The sequence below is a fragment of the Vigna unguiculata genome, chromosome 7 (genome assembly GCF_004118075.2).
Source record: "Vigna unguiculata cultivar IT97K-499-35 chromosome 7, ASM411807v1, whole genome shotgun sequence".
In the NCBI taxonomy this organism is placed as follows: Eukaryota; Viridiplantae; Streptophyta; class Magnoliopsida; order Fabales; family Fabaceae; genus Vigna; species Vigna unguiculata.
Window position 1 is genome coordinate 3,560,568 of NC_040285.1, and position 23,138 is coordinate 3,583,705.

The 23,138-nt window shown below is 31.2% G+C and overlaps 2 protein-coding genes and 1 long non-coding RNA gene across 9 annotated transcripts; 1 reads left to right on the forward strand and 2 right to left on the reverse strand.

Moving 5' to 3' along the window:
• Positions 1-5,871, reverse strand: LOC114190297 (DNA-(apurinic or apyrimidinic site) lyase, chloroplastic). Of its 2 annotated transcripts, none has more exons than XM_028079127.1 (12): positions 5,672-5,871; positions 5,300-5,438; positions 5,114-5,214; positions 4,926-5,005; positions 4,599-4,835; positions 4,084-4,406; positions 3,449-3,559; positions 2,541-2,678; positions 2,393-2,440; positions 1,791-1,871; positions 868-1,027; positions 1-366 (listed from the first exon to the last, which is right to left on the reverse strand). In XM_028079127.1, exons 1-12 carry the CDS (start codon positions 5,719-5,721, stop codon positions 245-247), a joined length of 1,590 nt encoding a protein of 529 aa, XP_027934928.1. In that variant the 5' UTR covers positions 5,722-5,871; the 3' UTR covers positions 1-244. The 2 variants fall into 2 exon arrangements, with proteins under 2 accessions (XP_027934928.1, XP_027934929.1); XM_028079128.1 differs by having other exon boundaries at positions 5,300-5,430; positions 5,672-5,793.
• A 5,747-nt stretch (positions 5,872-11,618) lies between these two features.
• LOC114189759 (folylpolyglutamate synthase) lies at positions 11,619-22,141 on the reverse strand. Of its 6 annotated transcripts, XR_003605729.1 has the most exons (17): positions 21,963-22,141; positions 21,662-21,855; positions 21,243-21,308; positions 20,836-20,945; positions 20,130-20,190; positions 18,464-18,547; positions 15,532-15,588; positions 15,300-15,360; positions 15,060-15,106; positions 14,825-14,902; positions 14,358-14,516; positions 13,729-14,055; positions 13,393-13,471; positions 12,852-13,007; positions 12,357-12,556; positions 11,941-12,196; positions 11,619-11,859 (listed from the first exon to the last, which is right to left on the reverse strand). XR_003605729.1 is itself a non-coding variant. In XM_028078436.1 (16 exons), exons 2-16 carry the CDS (start codon positions 21,812-21,814, stop codon positions 11,800-11,802), a joined length of 1,689 nt encoding a protein of 562 aa, XP_027934237.1. In that variant the 5' UTR covers positions 21,815-21,855; positions 21,963-22,141; the 3' UTR covers positions 11,619-11,799. The 6 variants fall into 6 exon arrangements, 5 of the variants coding, with proteins under 5 accessions (XP_027934237.1, XP_027934236.1, XP_027934238.1 ...); XM_028078436.1 differs by lacking the exon at positions 11,941-12,196 and having other exon boundaries at positions 13,729-14,046; XM_028078435.1 differs by lacking the exon at positions 11,941-12,196.
• LOC114189761 lies at positions 16,100-18,484 on the forward strand. The gene is made up of 2 exons (XR_003605730.1): positions 16,100-16,810; positions 17,314-18,484. It is a non-coding gene; the product is annotated as an uncharacterized LOC114189761 (long non-coding RNA).
• Positions 22,142-23,138: the final 997 nt, after the last annotated feature.

Genomic DNA, 23,138 nt, shown 5'->3' on the forward strand with positions numbered 1-23,138 from the left:
TTTTGTTGCAGGATCAAATATGTTTTTTTCATTGATATAACAAGACTAGATTCCCTGTTCAAATTTCTGTTAGCCTAGTCAAAATCACAGATTTAGTATGTACAAGGATTGCAGGTTTTTCCAAGTTAAGAAAACCAGACAAAAAGGTAAAAATCCGTGCTTGCAGTATATATAGGCTATCCCATATATTACAATTTCTAGCAACATTCCCTACAAGCTAATACATAGTGTTTTAATTGCAGAACTAGAACTTGACAATAAGACCAATAGGGCAATGATCACTACCATTAACATCAGGAAGAATGTATGAATCATGAACTTTGTCAGCAATGGATTCTGAGACGAGGAAATAATCAAGACGCCACCCTGTTTTAATTTCAAAACAAATCATATAGACATTTAAATGAAAGGCATTCAAAATTCAGGACAAGAAATTTCTGCATTTCATTATACTAGTTTAATAAACACACACAGCATTACCTGTGTCATGGATGTACTTCCTCAAAAAGTAATATTCATAACATGCCAATTCAATTAGACAAGCATAGAGATACGATGCATATATTTATTCCCAGAACAGAAGTTGACAATTGGAAATCCATGCATTATCTTTTGGATAGAATTAGGAAAGTCTTATTGAATGCAGTTATCTGTGAAATGGTGGAATACCCTACTCCCATCTAGAAGGAGAAAACAAATAGTGGAACATGTACAAAAGGGTAAGGAGAGAAGTCAACGGAGAACATGTGATTGTGCTCAAATAAACTCATAACACAGGTCATGTAACAGATATCAATATTAACGTGGAGTAGATTTTACACAAGCAGCAAAGTATACAAATCAATTTTAGGAGTGTTCTATAAATACCTCTGTTATTCTTGCGCCCACCATGCCGATAACCCCAGTAAGTATATCCAATAACACCAGGGTGCTGCCTTCTAAAGGTATCTATGAATCCCCTAGATAAGAAGTTTGTTGCAAATGATTTCCTCTCTTCATCTGTAAACCCAGCACTTCTCTTGTTACCCTGTGGATGTAAGTATTTATCAGCAGAAGTAATGCTCTTGGCACTCTTACGTAATTCATTAGTCATGATATTGATAACAGACAGATTATTGATTTAAATCCCAGCTAGTCTTTATTTTTAACATATTCAAATTTTCAAAATCCAACAAGTTTGGTGTAAGCATTTATGAACCTTGTTGATTGATGACTTTGGAAATTAACAAGTTGGAAATCAGATTTTATGCTATTTTTTAGGAAAATAAAAGTCATGTTGACTGATAGGATTTATCTGTTATTTTTAAGCACTAGTTTGTTAGTTATCATGCTAGTAGTTTTCTTTCTGTTATTTGGTGTATAAAACCTACAATAGTTATCATCGCATCAGGCCTCTTCATTTAATACATACCCAGTTCACCTTTTCATCTGGACAAATTTCAAACAAATTCTAAATGAACACACCCAAATTGCTATTAGATTAGTATTTTAAAGCTGAACAATCAATTTACCGGTGACTCAGCCAACACAATGCGTAACTATTTACATGCACAGTTGTTCTAAGTAAACATTAACTTACGTAATAACAACATTTGATTTCAATTTTTAGTCAACCATAATTAAAAGATTGGAGTATAATTTAATTCAACGCATATTAACAACTTCTTGACTACTTCTAAACTCTAGTAATTTTTATCCACCAACAAGTGCTAGGTTTTGGTGGTAATATTTACTGAGGTTTAAACGGCATACACAGTTTTTATGGAGTATATTAAATCTGAAACACTTACAGCAGGGTTGTATATGTCTATCTCTTCATGAGCACAATTTAGATCACCAGTCAAAATTACCGGTTTTGACTTTTCCAATTCCTGTATCCAGCAGAAAATGAATTAGGAATCCTAATCATACATGCATAACAAAAGAATTTAAATAAAATGTTAGTATTCCTTCTGTGAGAAGCATATTTAACCAAAAAGAATATCACTAGTGACCAAAGAAAAGAATGAAAAAAGGTATACAACATAGGACATCAACCCACTCTCCAATTTTACTTTTTAGAAAACAGACTTTAAGTTTAACTCAAACCTCTAAAATCGACTTCTAACGTGAGACTTACATCCACTTACATATTATAATTTAACCATATTTCTAGTTGACATGGGCTAACATTATTATTTTAAATAAAGTGATGCATTCCAGCATCAAGTTTAACCTTTTGAGCTTAGACAGCGACGCTACTAGGCCTTTCAAATATAGAAAGACTAAGTAAAAGGAATAATAGAAGATGAAACAACAAAAAACCATGCACACCATGATTGAAGAGCAATATATACATACAACAAGGCATAAAGTTTTATCCTACTAGGTGAGGAAGAGGAACCGTACATACTTTTAAATAATTGCTGAGAGATGGATCCCATTGAGTCACCCTGTAAGACTAGATTCAAATACACATACATTAGTTGGACAAGGATATTATTTCATAATGAAATGGGTATAATATATAATACATAATATAATAAAAGAAAAGTAAGTACCAGTCTTTTCAAGCCATCTCCAGAATTAGGGATGTATCCACATATCAAATAAAATGTATCAAACTCAGCTGTCACAAGTCTACCCTCACTATCATGATCAGATATACCTAGGCCATATCTAACTGAAAGTGGCTTTATCTGTCAGAATTCAACAATATTACAAAAGAATTATTAATCCAAGCATTATTCATGCAATTTAAATATGAGGATGTAAATGGTTAGCTTATTAAGCAGAATGAAAATCATGACAGATGTGAAAAATAGTATTTAACTCGGTTAGAAAAGAATATTACTAAAACAGGCAGCAAGAATTTCACCTCAAATTTGTACAAAGTTCTATTATCAATAGTCTCATTTCCAAACATTTTACCCAGAGAAAAATGTGTACAAACTATAGCCGGTACTATCGTTTTTTGGGCCCATGGAAAAACAACAAATAAGGGTCACATGTGCATGCCAATTTAAATGGTTACATATACAGAACCTTGAAAATGATGAAGGTTGTTTAATGTTTAGGAAGAAATTCAATGTCCAATTGCACGTATTAATTGGAGCTTTAAACTATAGCTTTAAATTTGTAATAGGAAAATTGGGATTGAGAAGCTGAAACAAAAGTTAAGAGTGCATAACAAACACAATTTCTTTTAAAGATCAAAGCTAGTCATTGCTGGGTCCCTCCTATTCACCAGCCTGGAGCAGAACACCTCTAAAGTACCCTCAGGACTGGCCTTGTGTACAACTCATTATTAGATAAACTTTATGCAGCATTAAATATTAAGTCGCCATGAAATTTAGCTTGATTAAATTGTGCAAGGAATGTTCCCTACCATAGACAGCCTTTTCTTCTAAATTTGGGATTAAAAGTTTCCATTTAGTATTAAGGAGTGGGATGATCGCAGTCAACATACCCTTGAGATAATTGCTGTTCCAGAATAACCAAGCTTAGAAATACTACATGTCCAAAAGCTGTTATCATAGCCATCTATTAGACGCTGTTTGATTTCCTCAATATCCTTCTCCTGTTAGCAAAACCACAGCATTCATAAATAACAGAGACATGAACCCCATCAAATTTCATACAAACATCTTCTAGTATGTTTGGATAACACATGAGAAGCAATTCTAATCCCCCAAAATCACAGTGATAGAATGCAAAAGTGAGAAGCAACTATTGTCGCTTTACCTTCATGAAAAAAGAAAAATTATTTCTCACCATGAAGCTAATCCAAACACACTTCACCAAAGTTGATAATCAAATGAGGAAATGAAAAAGCTTCTCATGATTCACATCTTTCAATATTTTCAAATATAGATTATTTGCCATTCTCTATGAATACAAAAACAATTCTTAGCATAATTCTGCAGCGACCTAGAGAGTTTACATAATTTAACTACAATATGATGCAAGATGCACTTATAAACCAGCACATACCAAAATAAAAAAGAATAAACTTTGCAGTTATTCTCTATACATGTCTAACAACACTGAAAAATAGACTGTTGGAAAATATAACTCTCAGGCATAAAATGACTAATATTCTACCTGCAGTTTAGTCTCTTGCAAACACAATATATCAAAGTCTTCCCTTTGGGCAAGTTGAAGTGCAGAGAATCCTTCTGATTTTAGCAATGCTCTCAATCCATTGACATTCCATGACAAAATCTTGACAAATTTTGAATCTTTATCAAGCGGTGGTGGTCTCATTGTTTTAGGATTATATGCAATCCAACCTTTTTGAGGTTTCTTGTGGGCTAGAACTGTCCATGGTTCAGTTTGAATGGTAGCTGTACTGATTTCAGCTGACTCCGTAACAATGCTAACAACATCTGAAGATATTTTTCTCTTTGCCCTCGAAGGCTTAAAATCTGGAAATAAAAGCCCATATAAGATTGATCCTTAATTGACTGAGCAACATTTGAACCAAAATTAAAATTCAGAAAAATAGTGTTAAAAAGTATCAGTGTCATGCTTAAAATCTGAAAAAAAAAAAAAAGTATAGTAGTGTCATGTTTTTTAGATGAAGAAAGTTAACAACTCCATATATCCTACAACAGTACCTGCATCACCATCTGATTTCGGTGAAATCTTCTCCTTGGTTGCCACTTTGACAGTTTTTCTCTCAGATTCAGATTGTTTTAATCTTTTCTTACCCTGGTTAAGTTCAAATATCTCTGAAGTTTCATTGACATTTTCAACATGGTCTTCATTCAATGCCCTTTTAGCCTCCACTTCTACAGAAGTATTGTCAGCAGAAATTAATAGTCCTTGCTCTTCTCTTATATGAGAATCTTGTTCTGTACATTAAGAGACCTTCTAAACATTAGAACTACACACCTTAAGATAGTTTCCAAGGATTGACAAGAAGTTAAGGATAAAATGTATACCGCACACGCTAGTGTCCATGAAACTTTTCAAGGCAGACAAAAGATCATCTTTACGACCTTTAGCAGGGATCCTAAACCTCCTGAGAGTTCAAATCATTGCGAAGATATATAAAATCAAGAATATTACATATTCATATTCTAAAACTAAATCAAAGGTAGCTACTTGGTTAAAAGACCAATCTGCTTACTTCAATGTTTTCCGGAGTTCCTGAAAAGTCATTGTTTCTACTATTGTCGGGTCATTTCTTAGTCTCTCAATCTCAAGCGAATACATATTAACATCATTCTCCTACATTATCAATTTATAGTGAAAACCCAAAAAAAAAAACTCAAAGGAACATAACAATGACAATTTTACTGAATATCAATTAGACCTCAACAACATGCTTCTTGCCCTCAACAAATGATGAAATTGGTTTTGATGAATTTGAAAGGGATCTTTTGGACCCCATTGCTTTCACAGTTGAACAAACCAATGTAGTAGCATTCAAATGCTTCCGAAGCACTGCAAAGCTACAATATTCTTAGTCAGTTCAGGTACCCAGAAGAATGTGAACTTAATTGACATGTTCCAGCAAATGTGGAGCATCATTTTCAATTTATTTAACAAATCAATTAAAAAGGGGTAAATAAAAATGTAACCTTTCCAGCAAAAATGAATCAAAAAGTAGATAAATACACACATATTAATTCACATGGATTTTGAAAGATGGAAAACGAAGAAGAGGCACAACGCAAAAAGAAACCTGGTGAGATTGATAGAGGTGGTAGATACGAATTGCAGGAGTTGTTTCATGTGAGGTACACACGAAATAGAAAGAAAGAACCGCCACTGAAAATTGAGAAAGGGCAAGGAACTGAAGAGAGGAAAGAACAAAGGTAAATCAATTTGAATTCTTTTTTCTCTGCAAAATTATGTTTTTTAATTTCTAAAAATTCACCTAATCATATTGATAACTAAAGAGTTTAATAGTTATTCAAAATTTATATTTTCAGAAATAATCTTGATATACTTTTAAAATAATTGCTGCAAAAAATAAATAAATAAAAAAATTATAATACATAGTTTTTTGTTAATGGAATGAATTACATTATGTTTTTGTTTGGATATTTTAAATGCAGTATAATTAAATTTTCATTCTACTATTTTAAAGGGGCAAGGAGTAAATTGGATTATAAGTTTATTATTTTTATCCTATTCTAATTTAATCATTAAAAAAAAAGTAGTATAACAACCATCTAATTGTTGCATAAAGCTATGTATTTCAATAGTCAAATTCTACAATTTTAGTGTTCTCACCATTCTTCATAAATCCTATGATCAAATGAGAAATAATTTCACATGGCTAGTGATGTGTATTCTTAACATAATTTTTAATATATTTTTTTGTTGAAATAAATTTTTCTTACAAACAAAACAAATTTCACATATTTAATGTTGTGAGCTCTCAAACATTTTTAATATAATTTGTTGAAATATCCTATTATTTTATTATTCAATTTTGTAGCATTGATAGTTTTTTTAGGCATTAGTTACTTACATTAGTTATCATGTTAATTACACTCATAATTGAACACATGTTACTTTATACTAACTTTTTTTCTTTAGAAAATAGTTTTAAACCAAACCACTGAAATTTGACACAAATTAACTGGAGGATTCTAAGTTTCACAAATTCTTTTTTTTTAAGACTATTTGTTTCTCCGATTAAAAGTAATTTTTATAAATTAAAAAGTTATTAAATAAAACTAACTTAAAGTTTTGTTTTCTTAACTTTCTGTTTGACTCACTATTTAAAATGAGTCAATCGTAACTTGAATATTAGATAGAAATGAAAAAATATATATTTTATTTGATAAGTGACATAAATATCTCCAATTTTCCCATATCCAAAATAATTGAGTAGAATTATGAGTGATGAAAACGATAAATTAACATTTTACTGAACTTGTTTTTCAATTACAAACTCTAACTTAATGAAGATTGATTAATATGCAAGTGATACTGCAGGTAATTAACGATTTGGAAATTATATATAAATGAAGGTGGAATAGTTCAGTTGGTTAGAATGTGTATCTGTTAACACAAGGTTGGAGGTTTAAGTTCTCCTTCTAGCGTTTTTGTCTTCTTTTCCTGCTTTCTTATTTTCTTTTTGTTCTTTTTCATTTTTCGTTTTTCATTTTTTATTTATTCATATTATGCTCTTTATTTTGTTATATTTAGTGAATTCTCGTTTAAATAATATAGACTCCTTTTGTTTTATTATATCTTTAGTGAATATTCATTACGTTTTTTGATGAAAAACAAGAAATGTATTGGTTAGATCCAATTTTAAGACTCTTATTGGAACAAATAAATACGATGTATGACAAACTTAAAAATTATCATAAATAAGATTTATGATTTATTAGTCTATTAGTTCGATACTCTCATTTATAAATATAAGTATACTAGATGTTATTATATGTACACATGAAAATTATGAAAATCTAATTTTATTAGTGTCACTTAATAATATGATGTATTGATGTTTTGTATTCGTGTCTGATATATATTAGTGTCTGATACTTTAAGATATGTTATTCTCCATGTCTGATACTTTACTTTAAAATATGTTATTGATATTTATCAGTGGAGTATTTAATCTATAAAACAATAGTACTTTTATTATGACAATATATGATAATTTTTTTTTTATTTTGACAATGTTTAATACATATGATTTAATTTGGATTCACACAATAACAATCATATTATTATTATGTTTTTACAAAAAAATTGTACATTTTTTAATATGCATATATAACATATCATATTTTATTATTTTCAAAATAAACATATCAACTTATCAAATACGTGTATCATAACTTATTACTCTTTCTTACGATAATAAAGTGAATGAAGTTGGAAAATATAAACATAACATACTCTTTAATATTGATAAATAACATGGACGATAACAAAATACCCTTTAATATTATTATAATGGATACTAAATGGAGAGTTAGCTACAATTTTGTTATGTTTGGTTATATGATGTTTACAATAGATAAATATTTTTGTAATAGGATAATATAATAAAAAAACTATATATATAATTTTTTTACTGATAAAAGAAATGAAATTTATCACCAATCACAAGCATAACCCTTAGTGTATAGTTTTTCAAGCTTCTCCATCTTCAACTTAAGTGAACAAAAAAAAATAGACTAAGCTCGAAGAAAAGAAGTATTAACCTCGATCATAATGATTATTTTAAAAAATCAAGTTACGAGATAATGACTACTTTTTAAAATACCAATACACAGAGTATAATATAGAATTTTCGTTCTAAAATATTGTCTTCTAATTTGCTATTTCAAGACATATATGTTTTTCTAACTTATTTTGAATATCTCTACTCATTTGTATATTTTGAAATTTATCTAGTATTAGGAAGTGTAATATCTATATTCATCCTTTAAAAATGTAAAATCAAAATCTATTGTGAACAACTCGTAATAATCCTTATATCTCAAATGTATATGAAGTAAACAACTGTTAAGAATAATTCAAGTGTGAGTCAAAGTTTCATATTAGATAGAAAAAACAAAGTTAAACCCAATAAGATGAAAGACTTATGAACACATTATCTTAAAATTTTGGATTAAAAATGATATCAAATATCTTATATATATATATAAGACTAATGTCATATATATATATATATATATATATATATATATAAACCCGACACTAACACTGATGTATATAAGTTATAAACTTGTCAAAAATACTTGAAATAAAAAAATTGGAGGAACTTGTCAAAAAATACTCGTGATGTAAAACTTGTCAAATGATACCCATACATAGCTTTAAGAAACTAGAAGAAATAATAGTTTTATTGTAAATAAATAGTTACATCCAAAAATTGTTTGCTAGCTATTAGTAAAGCATAACTTATTGGTTAAGAATTAGACATAATTTCTTTTAAAAACTACCCAATATAAAAATATTTGTTATTCTTTTAAATATTCATGCTTTTATATAACTTACTAACATTAGGTTATGATTTGAGTGCTTGAGAAATTATCGTTCATAAACTATCATTTATCGTCTTTCATAATTTGGCTTCAGAATCTAGTTTTGGGTCTATCTATTTTATAAACTACCATCTAGTTTCGTCAGGTACTGCCAGTTGTTCAAAAAGGTACAAAAGCACAAATGATTTCTGCCTGTATTATTAACTCTCATTTATGGAGTAACACAAAGATATTACATTTACAACAAAACATGAGATCATTACAAGATCACAATTTTGCTGAATATCTCATGCGCATTGGAAATGGTATTGAACCAACACAAGTTGATGACATGGTTAAAATACCCCAACAACTAGCAATATCATGGGAAGGAGAAACCTCAATACAACACCTCATACACCAAACTTTTCCTCAATTACAATTTCATACATGGGATGCATCTTATATGGCTGAACGAGCCATACTAACTCCAAAAAATGAAGATGTAGAAAAACTTAATGACATAATTATCGATCTATTTCCAGAAGAAGATCGTAATTTGTTGTCATTTGATGAGGTTGAAGGAGACACATATCATTTATACCAACATGAGTACTTACACACTATTTGTCCAGGAGGTTTGCCACCACATAACTTAAAGGTTAAAAAAGGATCACCGTTAATGTTGTTGCGAAACATAGACCTTAAATCTGGGTTATGTAATGGGACAAGATTATTATGTCGTGGGTTCTATATGAACATGCTGGATGTTGAAATATTGACAGGTCACCATGCAGGAAAAAGAGCTTTCTTACCAAGAATTAAACATAAAACAACAGAGAGTGCAGGTCTTCCTTTTGTGCTTATTAGGAAACAATTCCCTGTGAGATTGAGTTTTGCAATTACTATAAATAAATCACAAGGACAAACTATACCTACCGTTGGAATTTACCTTCCACGACATGTTTTCAGCCATGGTCAATTATATGTTGCTTTATCAAGAGGTGTTTCTCAAACTTCCACAAAAATCCTTATTAAAGAAGGACACCTTGAAGGACAAGAAGGCATTTTTACCAAGAATGTTGTTTATAAGGAAATTTTGTTATCTCAAAACTAGGTATTGTTCGTTTTTTACTTCATTTATGTCATTAAAATGACTATATTTTCATATTCTACCTAATTATACTTATATTTACAACTACGATAATAAAATTCATCATATTTATTTTATACCTTGCAGGTACGATAATAACTAAGGACAACTTACACCTCAATGAAGAATTACATGTAAGTCATTTTTCCACAATTTTATACCACAAGAGGTGATATGCGATAAGTGTAGTTTTAAAAGTTTAGTTCCCAATCTTGCAATAGTTGACATTTTCTTCGTAGAATGCAAAATTTATGAACCAATGGAACACTTGGAAGGATGAATATTCACTCTCATTGGTTAGGCCAATAGACAACAAGGTAATCAAATTAATTCATTTCAACTATAATATGTCATGTTTACATATATCAATACAACTATATTGTGCATCGTGTTTACATATATTGTTCTTCAATTGTAGATTCATCATTTGAAAATTTATTCTATTGGTTGGGGATCCACTGTGATAACTGATAAAACACAACTTTCAAATCTAATCAAACGATAATTACTTTCTCAAAAGACATGTAGGTATTATGCACATTTAAAATTATTTACTTTCTTCCATTATTCTTCTATAATACCACAAAAAATCTTTATTCTTTTTTATTTAACTTCTTTCCATTACCAGGAAACAACAAAAATCATTACCAATCCATACTCGCTACAACAACAATCTTTGTGTTTATCAAAATATATGCATCAATGAGGTTATTACTATTTCTTCAATATTTGTATACCATTACATATACATTTAATGACTCATAAGTAAATAACATTATTCAATGATATTTTTTAGTTCTTTAAAACTCAACAACTTATGGACCATATCTTCTACAAAGAATTAAGAAGACTGCTTCAAAGGTAAATAAAGTTTTTTTTATTATCTATACATAATTCAATTGCTACATAATATTTCTGTTATTTGCATATATATTAGCAATAATATTTACTTTTTTTACAATGCAAGGAAGCTGAAACACATCCTAGACATCAATCTTTATTTGGCCTCCCAATTAAAGAAATGTTTAAAGATGTCAATCTATGATACTTTCATTTACTATTTTTTTCTGTATCATGTATGTATGAAATATATATTTCATTCTTTTAATGAATGTATATTTATAGACACCTACTAAAATAGTTTGTATATTTATAAACAACTACCATTGACTCCATCACATATAACTCATTAACTCCAAATCTTGATCAAATGTATTAAATATTAGTTGATATATAATTTTACGACTTAGTAATTTACTGTTTTCTTTTTCAACCAATCTACTTATACCCATCATAAATTGTAATCGATTATTCTTAATATTATACGTATAAATACATAAAAAAAGCGAACACACAGGCGCGGCAGCGCCTGTGTTTTCGCTAGTATACCATAATACAATTCAACCCTCACTTTTATGTTTTCCTCATTTTACAATATTTAATGAATTTAACTATAATTATTTAAAATACTTGCACGATTAATAAAATTGACTAAAATACCACTATTTAAATAAATTGATTAAAATATTGACTAGAAATATCTAAAAAGGTTCTTGTTTCCATTTTTTGTTGTGGTGTAAAGAATTGAGCACATAATTGGTCAGAATTGTAAAGAATAAATCATTGTCAGACTATTGAGCAGTCACATGAGCATAATGTCTGCTAGGAGGATTGACAGAATGATAAGTTTTTGGTACAACAAAATGTCTTCAATTTAAATCATCTTTTCAAGAGCTTTAGCACATCCCCAACAAGATGCAGTGATCCAGTGACAAGAACCTGAAATCATTGGTAAGAATTGGCTTAGTTTAAGCGTAGTATTATAGGTACGTGGCTGTAAACATTGGGAACAACACTTACTTTTTTTCTGTCCCATGAATAAGGAGAAAAAAAATGTAAAAGGAAGCACCATTCTCCATCTTTCAAAGACAGATTATACGAACCAGTGGTTAACCAGAATAATACATCACTGGGTTTCACCACCATTAATGGTGAAATGTATAAGGCAAGGAAAAGAGAAGAAACAAATGTTACTAAATCCAACCCAACAGAATAAACTTGACTTTCAGGAACATAGTGGTTGAACAAGACGAGGTGTCATACACAAATGAGACACCTGTGCAGAACGGGAGAGAAAAAGGTGAAGTAAAGTTTGATTGTCAATGGAATTTAACTTCCTGATTAAATAAAAATTTTGAGATTTAACACCAACTAAGGAGTATCCATCCATTAGCCAAGTCAATATAAGGACCAAGTACCATCTACGTCATTGTTACCTGAAGTCTTGTGGAAGGGTGTTCTTTGACACAATCCTGCAGCCATTTGATTGTCAATGGTAATGAAGGTATTACTGCACTGCTCGCAAAACAGTTATGAGAATGATCACCACTTGAAGCATTATCGTTAAGAAACTCAGGAGGTGGTACGATCTCCTTGCTATCTATCTTGAAATCCTTCTCAATTGGCACGGTTATTTCTGCAGAAACGCAAAATAATGCTCAGATTAGAAAAGTCAAGCTTTGTCCTCCAAGCCATCATCTCAGCATGCTGGCCTGTCTCACTATTTCATCAGGCAATTTGCTATCATTACTCATTATATTTACCATTATCTGCGAACAACTAATATTTACCAATAAAGTTTCATTTCATTCTAAACATTGATATCTGAGTGTTATTTCCCCTTGAAGCTGTAAGAAAGACAATATGACCAACATCACTGTGAAGTCCCAAGAGACAACAAACATGTCACAAGCTGAAAAGACAAAGCATACCTTTCCCGTGTGTAATCTTCTCCCAAATTCTTTGGAGGTTAAATTGCCATGACAGATCTATGCCATGGAGGTCAGAAGAAATAACTGATGCACCAGAAACAACCTTACTATATTTTGACATATTTGGGACAAAAAGTGCTCTTGAGAAATGAATACCTAATCAAGGCTCAAAAAAAAGTAATTGCATTAGTGCAATGCAATTCATAAGCATCCATACACAAACAAATTCAAAGATAGTGAAGCAATAAAAAATGCAGAATGACTTAGACACCATTCCCTTTTTTCAACTATTTTTCTTTGAGCAGATTATCTAAACATGATGCAATATTTCACATAAATATATTGGAAATACATTAGCACCCCATGTGAAGAACTCAACTGATATGCTAGAAGGTTCAATGTAGTGTATAATTTAGTTTTAAATCCAGTCACAGCTTTTATATGTAAGAAAAACAACGTAAAGTCACAAGTCACACATAAGATAGCTTTTTTAGTAGAAGGTGAAAATAGCAAAATATGAGGTGCTTTGAAGTTGGAATACCTGAAGAAGCACATGTATTCACCAGCCGTGGAAGCAAAATATGGGGATTTCTCACATCTAAGCAATTGAATAGGAGAATCTACAATTAATCAATGCTGAATATTAGGAGAGAATTGATCATGAAATAAATGATCAAAAGAATTTCATGTCATACTTTTTCAGATTCAAGAAATCTCAACAAACATATTGATAAAAATAAACACGTCGATACAGAACTATATAAATAAATTATAAAAAGGAGGAAAGAAGCATCCAAGAAAGGATATACTATGATAAACAGCAAATGGTTAATCTACAGGAATATCTGTGACAATCAATTATTTTAAGAATATCTACCCGCTTAAAAGATTTCTCGTACTGCCCCAAGGTATTTCCTTTGTGTAGTATGTGACCATTTTCTGAAGATCCATCTGCCTTTTGCACTTCAAAAGACGACTCTGATGGAATTTCTACAGCATTAGAGAACCACTTTGCACAAGCCTCCATGCTCTCCGGACTATGAGCTCCATCCAAATAAAATATCAACTCTCCACAATTTTTGGACACAATTTCTGAACAGTGGGAATTTGAAGTGGAGGCATAAACAATCTGAGCCCTTCCAGAAAAATGAGCAGTTGAAAGGCCTCTCATAAATTCATCTGGCAAATTAGAATCCTGAAATTGCTATCATACAATGGAAAAAGTTAGGTGAAAATGATATTATAATGTAGACAGGAACATAAACATGTCTACACTAGATCATCAACTGATGAAAAATAATCAGTTAGAAGAATCTCAGAAAAAAAACAATTATCACGCACATGCAATGGAAAAAAAATTACAGGCTAATCCATCCTAAAGTATTAAAATGTGACCGACAAGGGACTCAACTTAAAAAATTCTTATAAAAGACATGTAATGCTGATATTGCCAATGTATTTAAGATTCTAATGCATGCATGAACCAAAAGTAATGGTTTAACCAACATTTTGATATTTCTTTTCCCAGTTCCCAGTTTTCTGAAGCCAGCATCTACAAAGTGAGACTGCAAGAGCAGCATTATAGAATTGGTGATCACCAGATAAACCAAGCTTTAATCCCTTTATTTGTTTACAATCTAAAGGTTCAGTCACTTCCAGGGGAACCTGCAGCCATTGAAAATAAGTAAACAATTAATAGCATTAACAATAGAGAAGCTCATATGCTCATCTGAGGTTGCAAATGTTCCGGCATGCTTATATGACTTCAGGCCTATATTTTCAAACTAAACCTGGCACGCTTTTATGGTGCCTTAATGTCTAGTAGTATTTTTGTGAACAGCATGCTCAGTCAAGGTGAGCAGAGGAGCCTATGACCATAACAAAAAGAAATTGGTATCGATAAGAAACAATTTCTTAGTGCTTTTTCCCTGAGGCAATTTATAACAGATGATGGGATTGAGAACAATGATTACCATGAGTTCTTTGGCTCTCTCAAGGATAACATCCATTGCTTCCGGAGGTTGTGGTACTGTGAAGGCAGGAACTTTAGGCTTCAAGAATAGGGAAGACATCAATTTTTCAGAAGATAACGCAAAAAGGGAAGTGAGGGAGCATACAAACACAAATAGAATAAAAGTACTACAAAAATCAGCTGATTTCCATATAAATCAATGCGCAAGTTTGGTTGGTAGGGTAGAATTTTAATACCTTAAAAATCCCTGCCTTGTGTGAAGCTATCTGTCCAAGAGTATCTCCTGCATAGATGTACTAATTTAAATACTTTTTCCATATTGTGGTAAATTCACTGTTGAAGAAAAAACACAGAAAATGAAGAATAAAAATGAGACTTTATTTGGATGGTGGAAATCACATTCCCCGACACAAGAAAATGTTAAGCTTTTTGAGTAAACAACATGCAAAACATCCAAAAGTATGAGACATACACACCCAATATTTCAGTGTGATCCATGCCAAGAGAAGTAATGCCACAAACAGTGGGCTTTTTTATCTGAAAGTTCGTAGTCATTTTTAAATGTATTAGTCATAAATCATATGCAACTGGTGGCAATTTCTTTAAACATTTTTCCTTTATTAGTTCAAGAAAATATATCAAACAGAAAATGTTGTTAACATTAATATTTTTGGAATACATCTGTGATACCATACATCAAATGCGTACCACATTAGTTGAGTCTTCTTTGCCTCCAAGTCCAACTTCAATAATGGCAGCATCAACCTACGAATGGGATTCAATTAAATGAAATATTAGCAGTGAGAAAAACAGTGGAGAAAAAGAAGAATAAAGAATGGCAACATAAGCAGATTAGTAAATATTAGTAAGCATAAAACTACAGGTAAAAGCCAAAAAATTGTATGCGTAACATCCTGCTATATTTGTCAATAAGTAATATTAATAAAGAGGTATTTTAATATTTATTTTTACTAAAAGCAAGTAGGAAATAACATCACTGTGCTATCTGCAATCTCAACTAGATTGGCACTCCAGACAACATCATTCATATGGGCATACTTAGATATTATTAAAGAGAAATACATAATGGGAAGGTCAAAACAAACCCAACAACAAAAACAAAACAAACCTATAAAAAGGTAAATGATGTGTCCCTACAGAAATCAATACTAAAAAAAAAGGCATAACATCCCACCAACTATCAATTTGATATTTAATACCTTATGCTGCAAGTAAGTCAGCACATCTATTACCCTCTCCATATATGTGTGAAACTTTGAACTTCATCTCCTTAAATAGGGCCATACAATTTAACCATCTATTCAAAAGCCTCCAAGGAACAATAGTAAAATTAGTAAATGCCATTAAGAGTATTTAGCTAATAGTTTAATTCTATACTTAAGTTAAAAGGAATATGTTATTAAAAGTTGGCCACTAGAGCTCATAGGGACAAGGTTATAAACCCTAACGCACTCAGATTCTCACATTTTAAATTAATGGGAGACAGAAGGAAAGAGAGAAATGAAAGGAGAAGACAAAAGAAAAAGAGTAGAGGCAAGGAGAGGAGAGAAGGAACTAGGCACCCCTTGGTTGTTAGTCAGTTATCTCCAGGGGACTGCAGCCACTTATGTGTTTCTTCTTCCCTGTAATTGTATGAATTGTATTGTGTGTCTCCTAAACATGTTTCCCCCTTCACCATGATAGTTTATCTACTTGTAGTGAGATTTGAAAGAATCTGCCATGACTAGTGTTCAATAGAGATTTCATATATTAATTGCAAGATAATGTCCGATTGAAGGATTGGGAAAGAGATTTTGATGGGGTATATGTTTTGCATTGTTTTATGTGTTCAATATTATGAGTTGGGTGGTTAGGAAGCCATTGATAACATTTGAGGATAGAAGCTGAAGATACAGAGTTTGTCAGAGTTCATGGGCATGAAAATTGCCCCCAATATTCAAGATAAAGTGTCACTCAATGTTCAAAAGTAAGAACGCTTTTGTCAATTCAAAATGCCTATAACTGTACTCGTTTCATTTGAAACCTGTATGAATTGTGATGTTTATGGCCATATATGGTGGTGAAGTATGTCAAGTAATGATTATGTGATTGTATATGAATATGAAAGGGTGTACTTTGGCAAGGGATGGGTAGTAACCCCTTCACAGCTCATACGATGACTAAAGAATGTTTATTATATTGTGTGTGTCACTAGGATACTGACTAAAACTATTGTTTCACTTGTTTATTCTAAAATGTTTTCAAATTAAGAAGGTCATGGAACAAGAAAGGAAACTTTTATTTAACTTTTACAGCTGTAGTAGCATGTTTAGAACCTTTAGTTTTCTACAATTAAGTAAAGAAATCTCCTGCAAGAGACTTATCCTTTTAAGAACTTGTAAGGTACCTTGATTATCTATGATTGAGATGTTATGTTTTTTATATTATATTGAGGTTTCCTATTTTAATTCTGCATTTCATGGATGCCAGTACAGTAATACCCACGATCACAAGGATGTTTCGGTATGAACTTGCAGCACGTTATACTCAAATAGAAGGTACAGCACATGAAGGGTAAAGATTGAGTAAGGATTCCTGAATCAAAAACATAATTTATCAACATGCAAACACACATATATTAACAAAACAGTGTTATTATGACAAAAGAAAATAGAATATTTGTTGGATTTCACCTTTGATTATTAGCAAATGATGAAGAACATAGTTTTCAAAGCCATTTAATTTAAGAATCATCTTGATAGTTTTAGATAGAAATAACATGCAAAAAACACATGGCAGCTGAGACAAAAAGTAATCCATCCCTGTAGAGATTGCAAGATATCCTTAAAATAGCTCAATAACTTTGTTAGGAGTCTCAACATTGGATAGGATAAGCTACTTGATGTGGTACCTAAACCAAGAGATTCTCTCACCTAATGGACTATCTTTGGGGTTGAGATCTACTTTTGTGCTCAAGTCCTTACAATTGATGTTTGCATTGAGAGCTGGGTTATAGAGAAAGTTACCTGTGGGCTAAGGTGCAAATTGAATACTAATAGAAGAGTGAAGCCATCTTAAGAAGAAAAGACCCACCACTGGGTTAGTGTCGAAAGGATGAAGTTACCATGGATGTTGGCCACTAAAGCGGGTGACAATGTTAGAGTTTCACATTGAGTGAGATTAACTACTTGATGTGATACTTAAGCCTATAGGTTATCCCACCTAATTTACCTTTTATTTTATTTTTACTTTAAAAAGTATGTAAGGTAACAGTAATTTCCTTTATGACAACATTCATTTGGAGAAAACAGATGCTCAGAATGCAAACAACATTCTGCAGGGAACAAAGGTAAAGACGTGTACTAGCAATGACATAATATTGTATAATTAGAAAGCATGGACAAACTGGTTTGGTTTGCTACTGCATTGTTCAGAACAAACTTAATCTTACACCTCCAAAACAATACAGGTAAAAAAATTGTAAATATCATTGGTTACTGGCTTCTGAAAATTCATAAAATGACAAGTACATACATCACGTCAAATCTTTCACATATGGCTACTGCCAACAAGGATATACAAAATATTTGCAAGGACAATTAATTAGAAACTCAATAAAAATCTGATACACACGGTTTACCTGTTCAGATATAAATATTTTGAATGCCAATATAGTAAGAAACAGAAATAGCGGGGGCATTGAAAGCTTCTCCGATGTGTTTTCCTGTGAAATAAAGCTTTAGGAATTGAGAAACTGCCACCAGGTGTTATGGATGATATATTCAGGTTATGTTATGAGGGAACTCTTCTAGAAATAGCAGGAAAAGTTAATCTTTACTTTATTTAATGATAGGGAACATTTTCATATGAGAATGATACACACTCCAAATATTTCAAGGGGGTCTAATCCACTCAACTTTCTAATTCTGAGAAAGTCGCCTAACAGTATTTCATTATTCCCCTTTTATCATAAGTAAAATGGATTACAATTAATAACAGAAAACTGCCCTAAATGGGCCCATGAAGGTGTGGCTCTACTTTTAAAATACACTTGCTTAACCTCAGGCCTTCTACCACATTGTTTCTTCTAACAAAAGGTTTCACATCTGAAACATGAATATTTGACTATTAAAATTGCAGTATACATCACAAAAATCACAGTTTCTCATCAAGATCAATGAGTAATGCAGAAAAGAAGAAATTACTTATAATATGAATTGATTTATATTTCTTTACATATGCACCCAAAATGCCCAGTCAATTTTTTAAAGTGGATTATCACAAGAATTTTCACTCTGAAACTACCAAAAATTTTGTAAGAAATGATAGCCATGAAGTTTGCTATGAGTTACGTTATATTTTCAGTCCCAAACACAGCTCTCTCCCTTTTTATCCACAAAGCTAAAATGGTTTATGGTATTTAGAAGATCTAAACAGAATAATGGAATAGGTATTCATAAAGAATCTCTCCCCCCACCCGCACTAAAGTATATGGTAACTAACATGCTACCAAAACCAAAAGCTTATTTCGTTGTTTTCATTGTCTCTACTGAGTATTGCCTAGTCTATTAATCCGTGGAGGCATTGTTGGAAACTATGGCCTGCCTCAATTACAGAGGTACAGTTTATATTACTTGTTGGCAATTTGACTTAACCCAATTTGTTTTAAGATGAAATCTAACAGATAGAAAAAAGGAATAGCAGCAGTTGATTACAGGCTACTGGGGTAGTATGCAAAGGAGGAACAACAAGCACATCGGGCATTTAACCAACCAGTTCACAAGGCATGTGGGACCAATAAACAGATTTGTGAGTGAGGTTTGAGAAGGGAGAAACCAAGCCCCTTGAAGTGCTTGCAGTGTCTCTACATATCCATTTCTGCGGTCATGAATTTTCCCTTACGTTATTGTAGATATTGGGCTAGTTTGTCTGTGCTTATTTAAAAAAGTGAATGTTTAATAAAATAAGCAGTTTTCTGCTTCTTCTTAAATAGGTATTTTTTTTAATTGCTTATTTTAAAAACACATATTTTATCTTTAAACAAACTGACTAATTATCTGATATCAAGCAAAGAGAAGGGATTTTAGCTCTTTCCCTACAATGAAAGTGAGCTCTGTTGTTGAGTTACTATTAGTATATTATCAGAAGGCCAATAAGGAAAGGCAAAAAATTACTCTAATAGCCAATTCCTCTATTAAGTGTACATACAAGCAACTGCACTGCATTGCAGCTTAAAGCAATTCTTAAGATAAATTAGATAGATTTCAAAATTCCAAGGGTCTTTATAAAAATGTAATAAACAATACCTCCAATTGATTCCAACATTCCCAGAAATATTGCAAAAATTTGTCTTCAGATATGTCCATCCTACAGAGATAATAACAAGTCAGAATTTAATCCTATACAATTTCAAAAATAGGAGCAGACGGTGGAAATTTCAGCTAAACCACTACTGTAAAACAAATTGGCACCAACTATTTTTATGAATATTAAAAGAATTCTATTTGAAAATTCATACTTCCAAATCTAGACCTTATTTTCAGAAGGAAAATGGCGCTTTTTCTTTGTCCTCAAAAATAGGTAGCCCACTTGCTTCTTCTGTTTGAAGTTTAAACTTAATATTAGGTAATGGTTTTACTGACAAGATAATGAGGGTGCAGGGAAATAATATTATGAGATGCTCGGATGAACTACCCTCCAATTCCTCATGGACAACAAAAAAACATGGTGTTTTCTGTGAACATTTATAATTGAAATATACTGCAGCCAAGAAATTTATCTCATTACAGTTTCTTTTTTAAGTTGTATTGGGTAAAAAGCTTTAAACTTTTGCTATATATGTTCTGTACATTCATGCTCTACGATAAAGGAGAGGTAGGTTTGTGTATGTATCATGTGCATGTGGGAGTGAGTGAGAAAAGACTGCTGAAAAAATATGAGACATAAAATAGATTGATGGAATGCACATACAGTATCAGTCTTCTAGATAAGTTAGTTCATTCAATTACTAACCCATCAATACGAAATCGTTCCCGAACGTCAATTAGGTGAGGGGATGTGAAAACTCCAGTGCGAAAGCCACACTCCCTTAAAATTGCCTCACAGAATATGCATGTTGAACCCTGCAAGTAGTCCATTACAAAAGAGGGAAATTAAGGATAAATATGAATACCAGGGATGTGCTTACTGTAATGTCGGATACCTGACAACTAAAGATTAGTTAAACAACTGTTGTATAACCTCTTTATTCCAACCATCATAGACAAGCACCAACCAACTTGTTTAAAAGTTATATAATATTCATAACAATTATTTGTTTTTGAATCTTGAAGCAAAAAAAGAATTGTCTGAATTGACGTTCCAACAAATTGATAATTGATAAAATGCATAAAGAACTTGACAAGTAATGAAAAGAGTACCTTCCCCTTTGTGCCTGCCACATGAATAATGTTGAGCCTATTTATACCTTCCTCCAAACCCAGTATCTGTGTAGAAAGCATGCATTTCATTTTCTACTGTTCAAAGAAGTCTCCTGGAGCTTTTAGCCCTTACAAATATAATGAGAATCAAACAATTCATGGAATATTTTCATGGACTAGACGTGACTCCAAGGAAATGAAACACTTTATTTTCCCTAATTGGTAAAATGCATAAAGAATTTCAAGTCTGCTGACTTAACATCTCACAATCCATTTCTCTTTTGTTCCTTCTACTTCCGAATTTTAAATTGGGATGGGAAAAAAAGTAAGAAAACAACTCCAAAACTAACCAAGCCAAAACCAGGGTTATAATTACAAGCACCATCGAAATTCTTGGAAAATAGTTCAGCATATATTACCTTAAGATACAATGACATTATTTCTAATTTGTTAGCAATCGGTGGCTTTTCCCCTCGCCTTTGGCGAGTAATAAGAGATGAAATCTTCTCCATGGCAGCTTCGAATGAAGACAAATTTTGCTTTTGTCCATTGTTGACGACATTGTTTTCCATGTGAAAAGGAGCTTCTTCAGATGAAGTCTAATATATAAACCCTAAAACATGAAGCCACAAGAGATTTTCAGAAACACAATGTTGAGGTTTTGCAGGTCCTGCAATGCAAGTGACTCGAGCAAAGAGTGAGAGAGTGTAAGAGACTCACAGTGAGAAGAAAATGGAAGAAACAGAAAAGCTGAAATGATCTGAATATCAACTCAATCCTTTCTGAGTTTGTATTACAGAGTGAGGTTCACACATTTAGGATTGCACCACTTTCTTCACCAACGAAACCATGAGAATGTGCCATGTTCCACTTGTCTTTTTATTTCTTCTTAATATAAGGTTCTATTTATAACCACTTTTAGGTATAAATTATAAGCTTAAATAGTAGCTTGCTCGTAGTTTTCGATGTGATTTCACTGTTGATATTTTTTCAACTGGTTATTTTTGCTAACACAGTTAAAACAGTTAATGGATGTGAACAATAATTGTCACATGTCATTTTGTGATTTTTTAAATTTTTTTTAATTTTAAATAAAATGTACATGTGTCAAGCTTACATCATACCACGCATCATTTTTGTGATTTTTTAATTTTTTTTAATTTTTTAAATTTTTTTAATTAAAAAAAATTCACGTATCAAGCTAATATCATGTCACTTGTCAGAATTAGATTTTTATATTTAATTTGGTCCTAATATTCGTTATTTGTTTTCAATTTGATCCTAGTTTTTTTTAATTTAATATTTTTGTTCCTCTCCAAAGACAAAATATAATTTGTATATAAATGTTATATGGATATTCTTATTAAAATACATATTTTTATTAAATATTTTTAATTTAAAATTAGAGTTAGTTTAAAATTAAATATTTTTAACCTCTTAAAATTTTAAATTAATGGTGTTATTGTTTTTTTTCGTTTTAATTTTAAACTAACTCTAATTCTAAATTAAAAATATTTAACAAAAATATGCATTTTAATATATACAAATTAAATTTTGTCTCAATTTGGAGAAGAATAAAAATGTTAAATTTAAAAAAAAAAAATAGGACCAAATTGAAAATAATTAAGGAATATTGGAATCAAATTGAATATAAAAAACTGACTCTGACACGTGGCATGATATTAGCTTGACATGTGGATTTTTTTTAAATCAAAAAAAATTAAATTTTAAAAAAAAATTTAAAAAAATAAAAAATATTAAAAAATCACAAAAATGACTCGTGGCATGATATGGACTTGACACGTGTATATTTTTTTTAAATAAAAAAATTTTAAAATTTTTTAAAAAAATACAAAAAATTAAAAAAATCAAAAAAATCACAAAATGACATGTGGC

Bases quoted from the DNA above. Each gene is read 5' to 3' on its own strand.
- LOC114189759 (XM_028078435.1), bottom strand. From the start codon at position 21,814: ATGGAAAACAATGTCGTCAACAATGGACAAAAGCAAAATTTGTCTTCA. The intron at 20,191-20,835 runs GTTAGTAATTGA...TTATCTCTGTAG, and splicing joins GAACGATTTCGTATTGATGG to GATGGACATATCTGAAGACA. The intron at 14,903-15,059 runs GTATTAAAATTC...CTATTCTTGAAG, and splicing joins ACAAGGCAGGGATTTTTAAG to CCTAAAGTTCCTGCCTTCAC.
- LOC114190297 (XM_028079127.1), bottom strand. From the start codon at position 5,721: ATGAAACAACTCCTGCAATTCGTATCTACCACCTCTATCAATCTCACC. The intron at 5,006-5,113 runs GTAAGCAGATTG...TTGAACTCTCAG, and splicing joins GAACTCCGGAAAACATTGAA to GAGGTTTAGGATCCCTGCTA. The intron at 3,560-4,083 runs GTAGAATATTAG...TTTTGCTAACAG, and splicing joins TGCAAGAGACTAAACTGCAG to GAGAAGGATATTGAGGAAAT.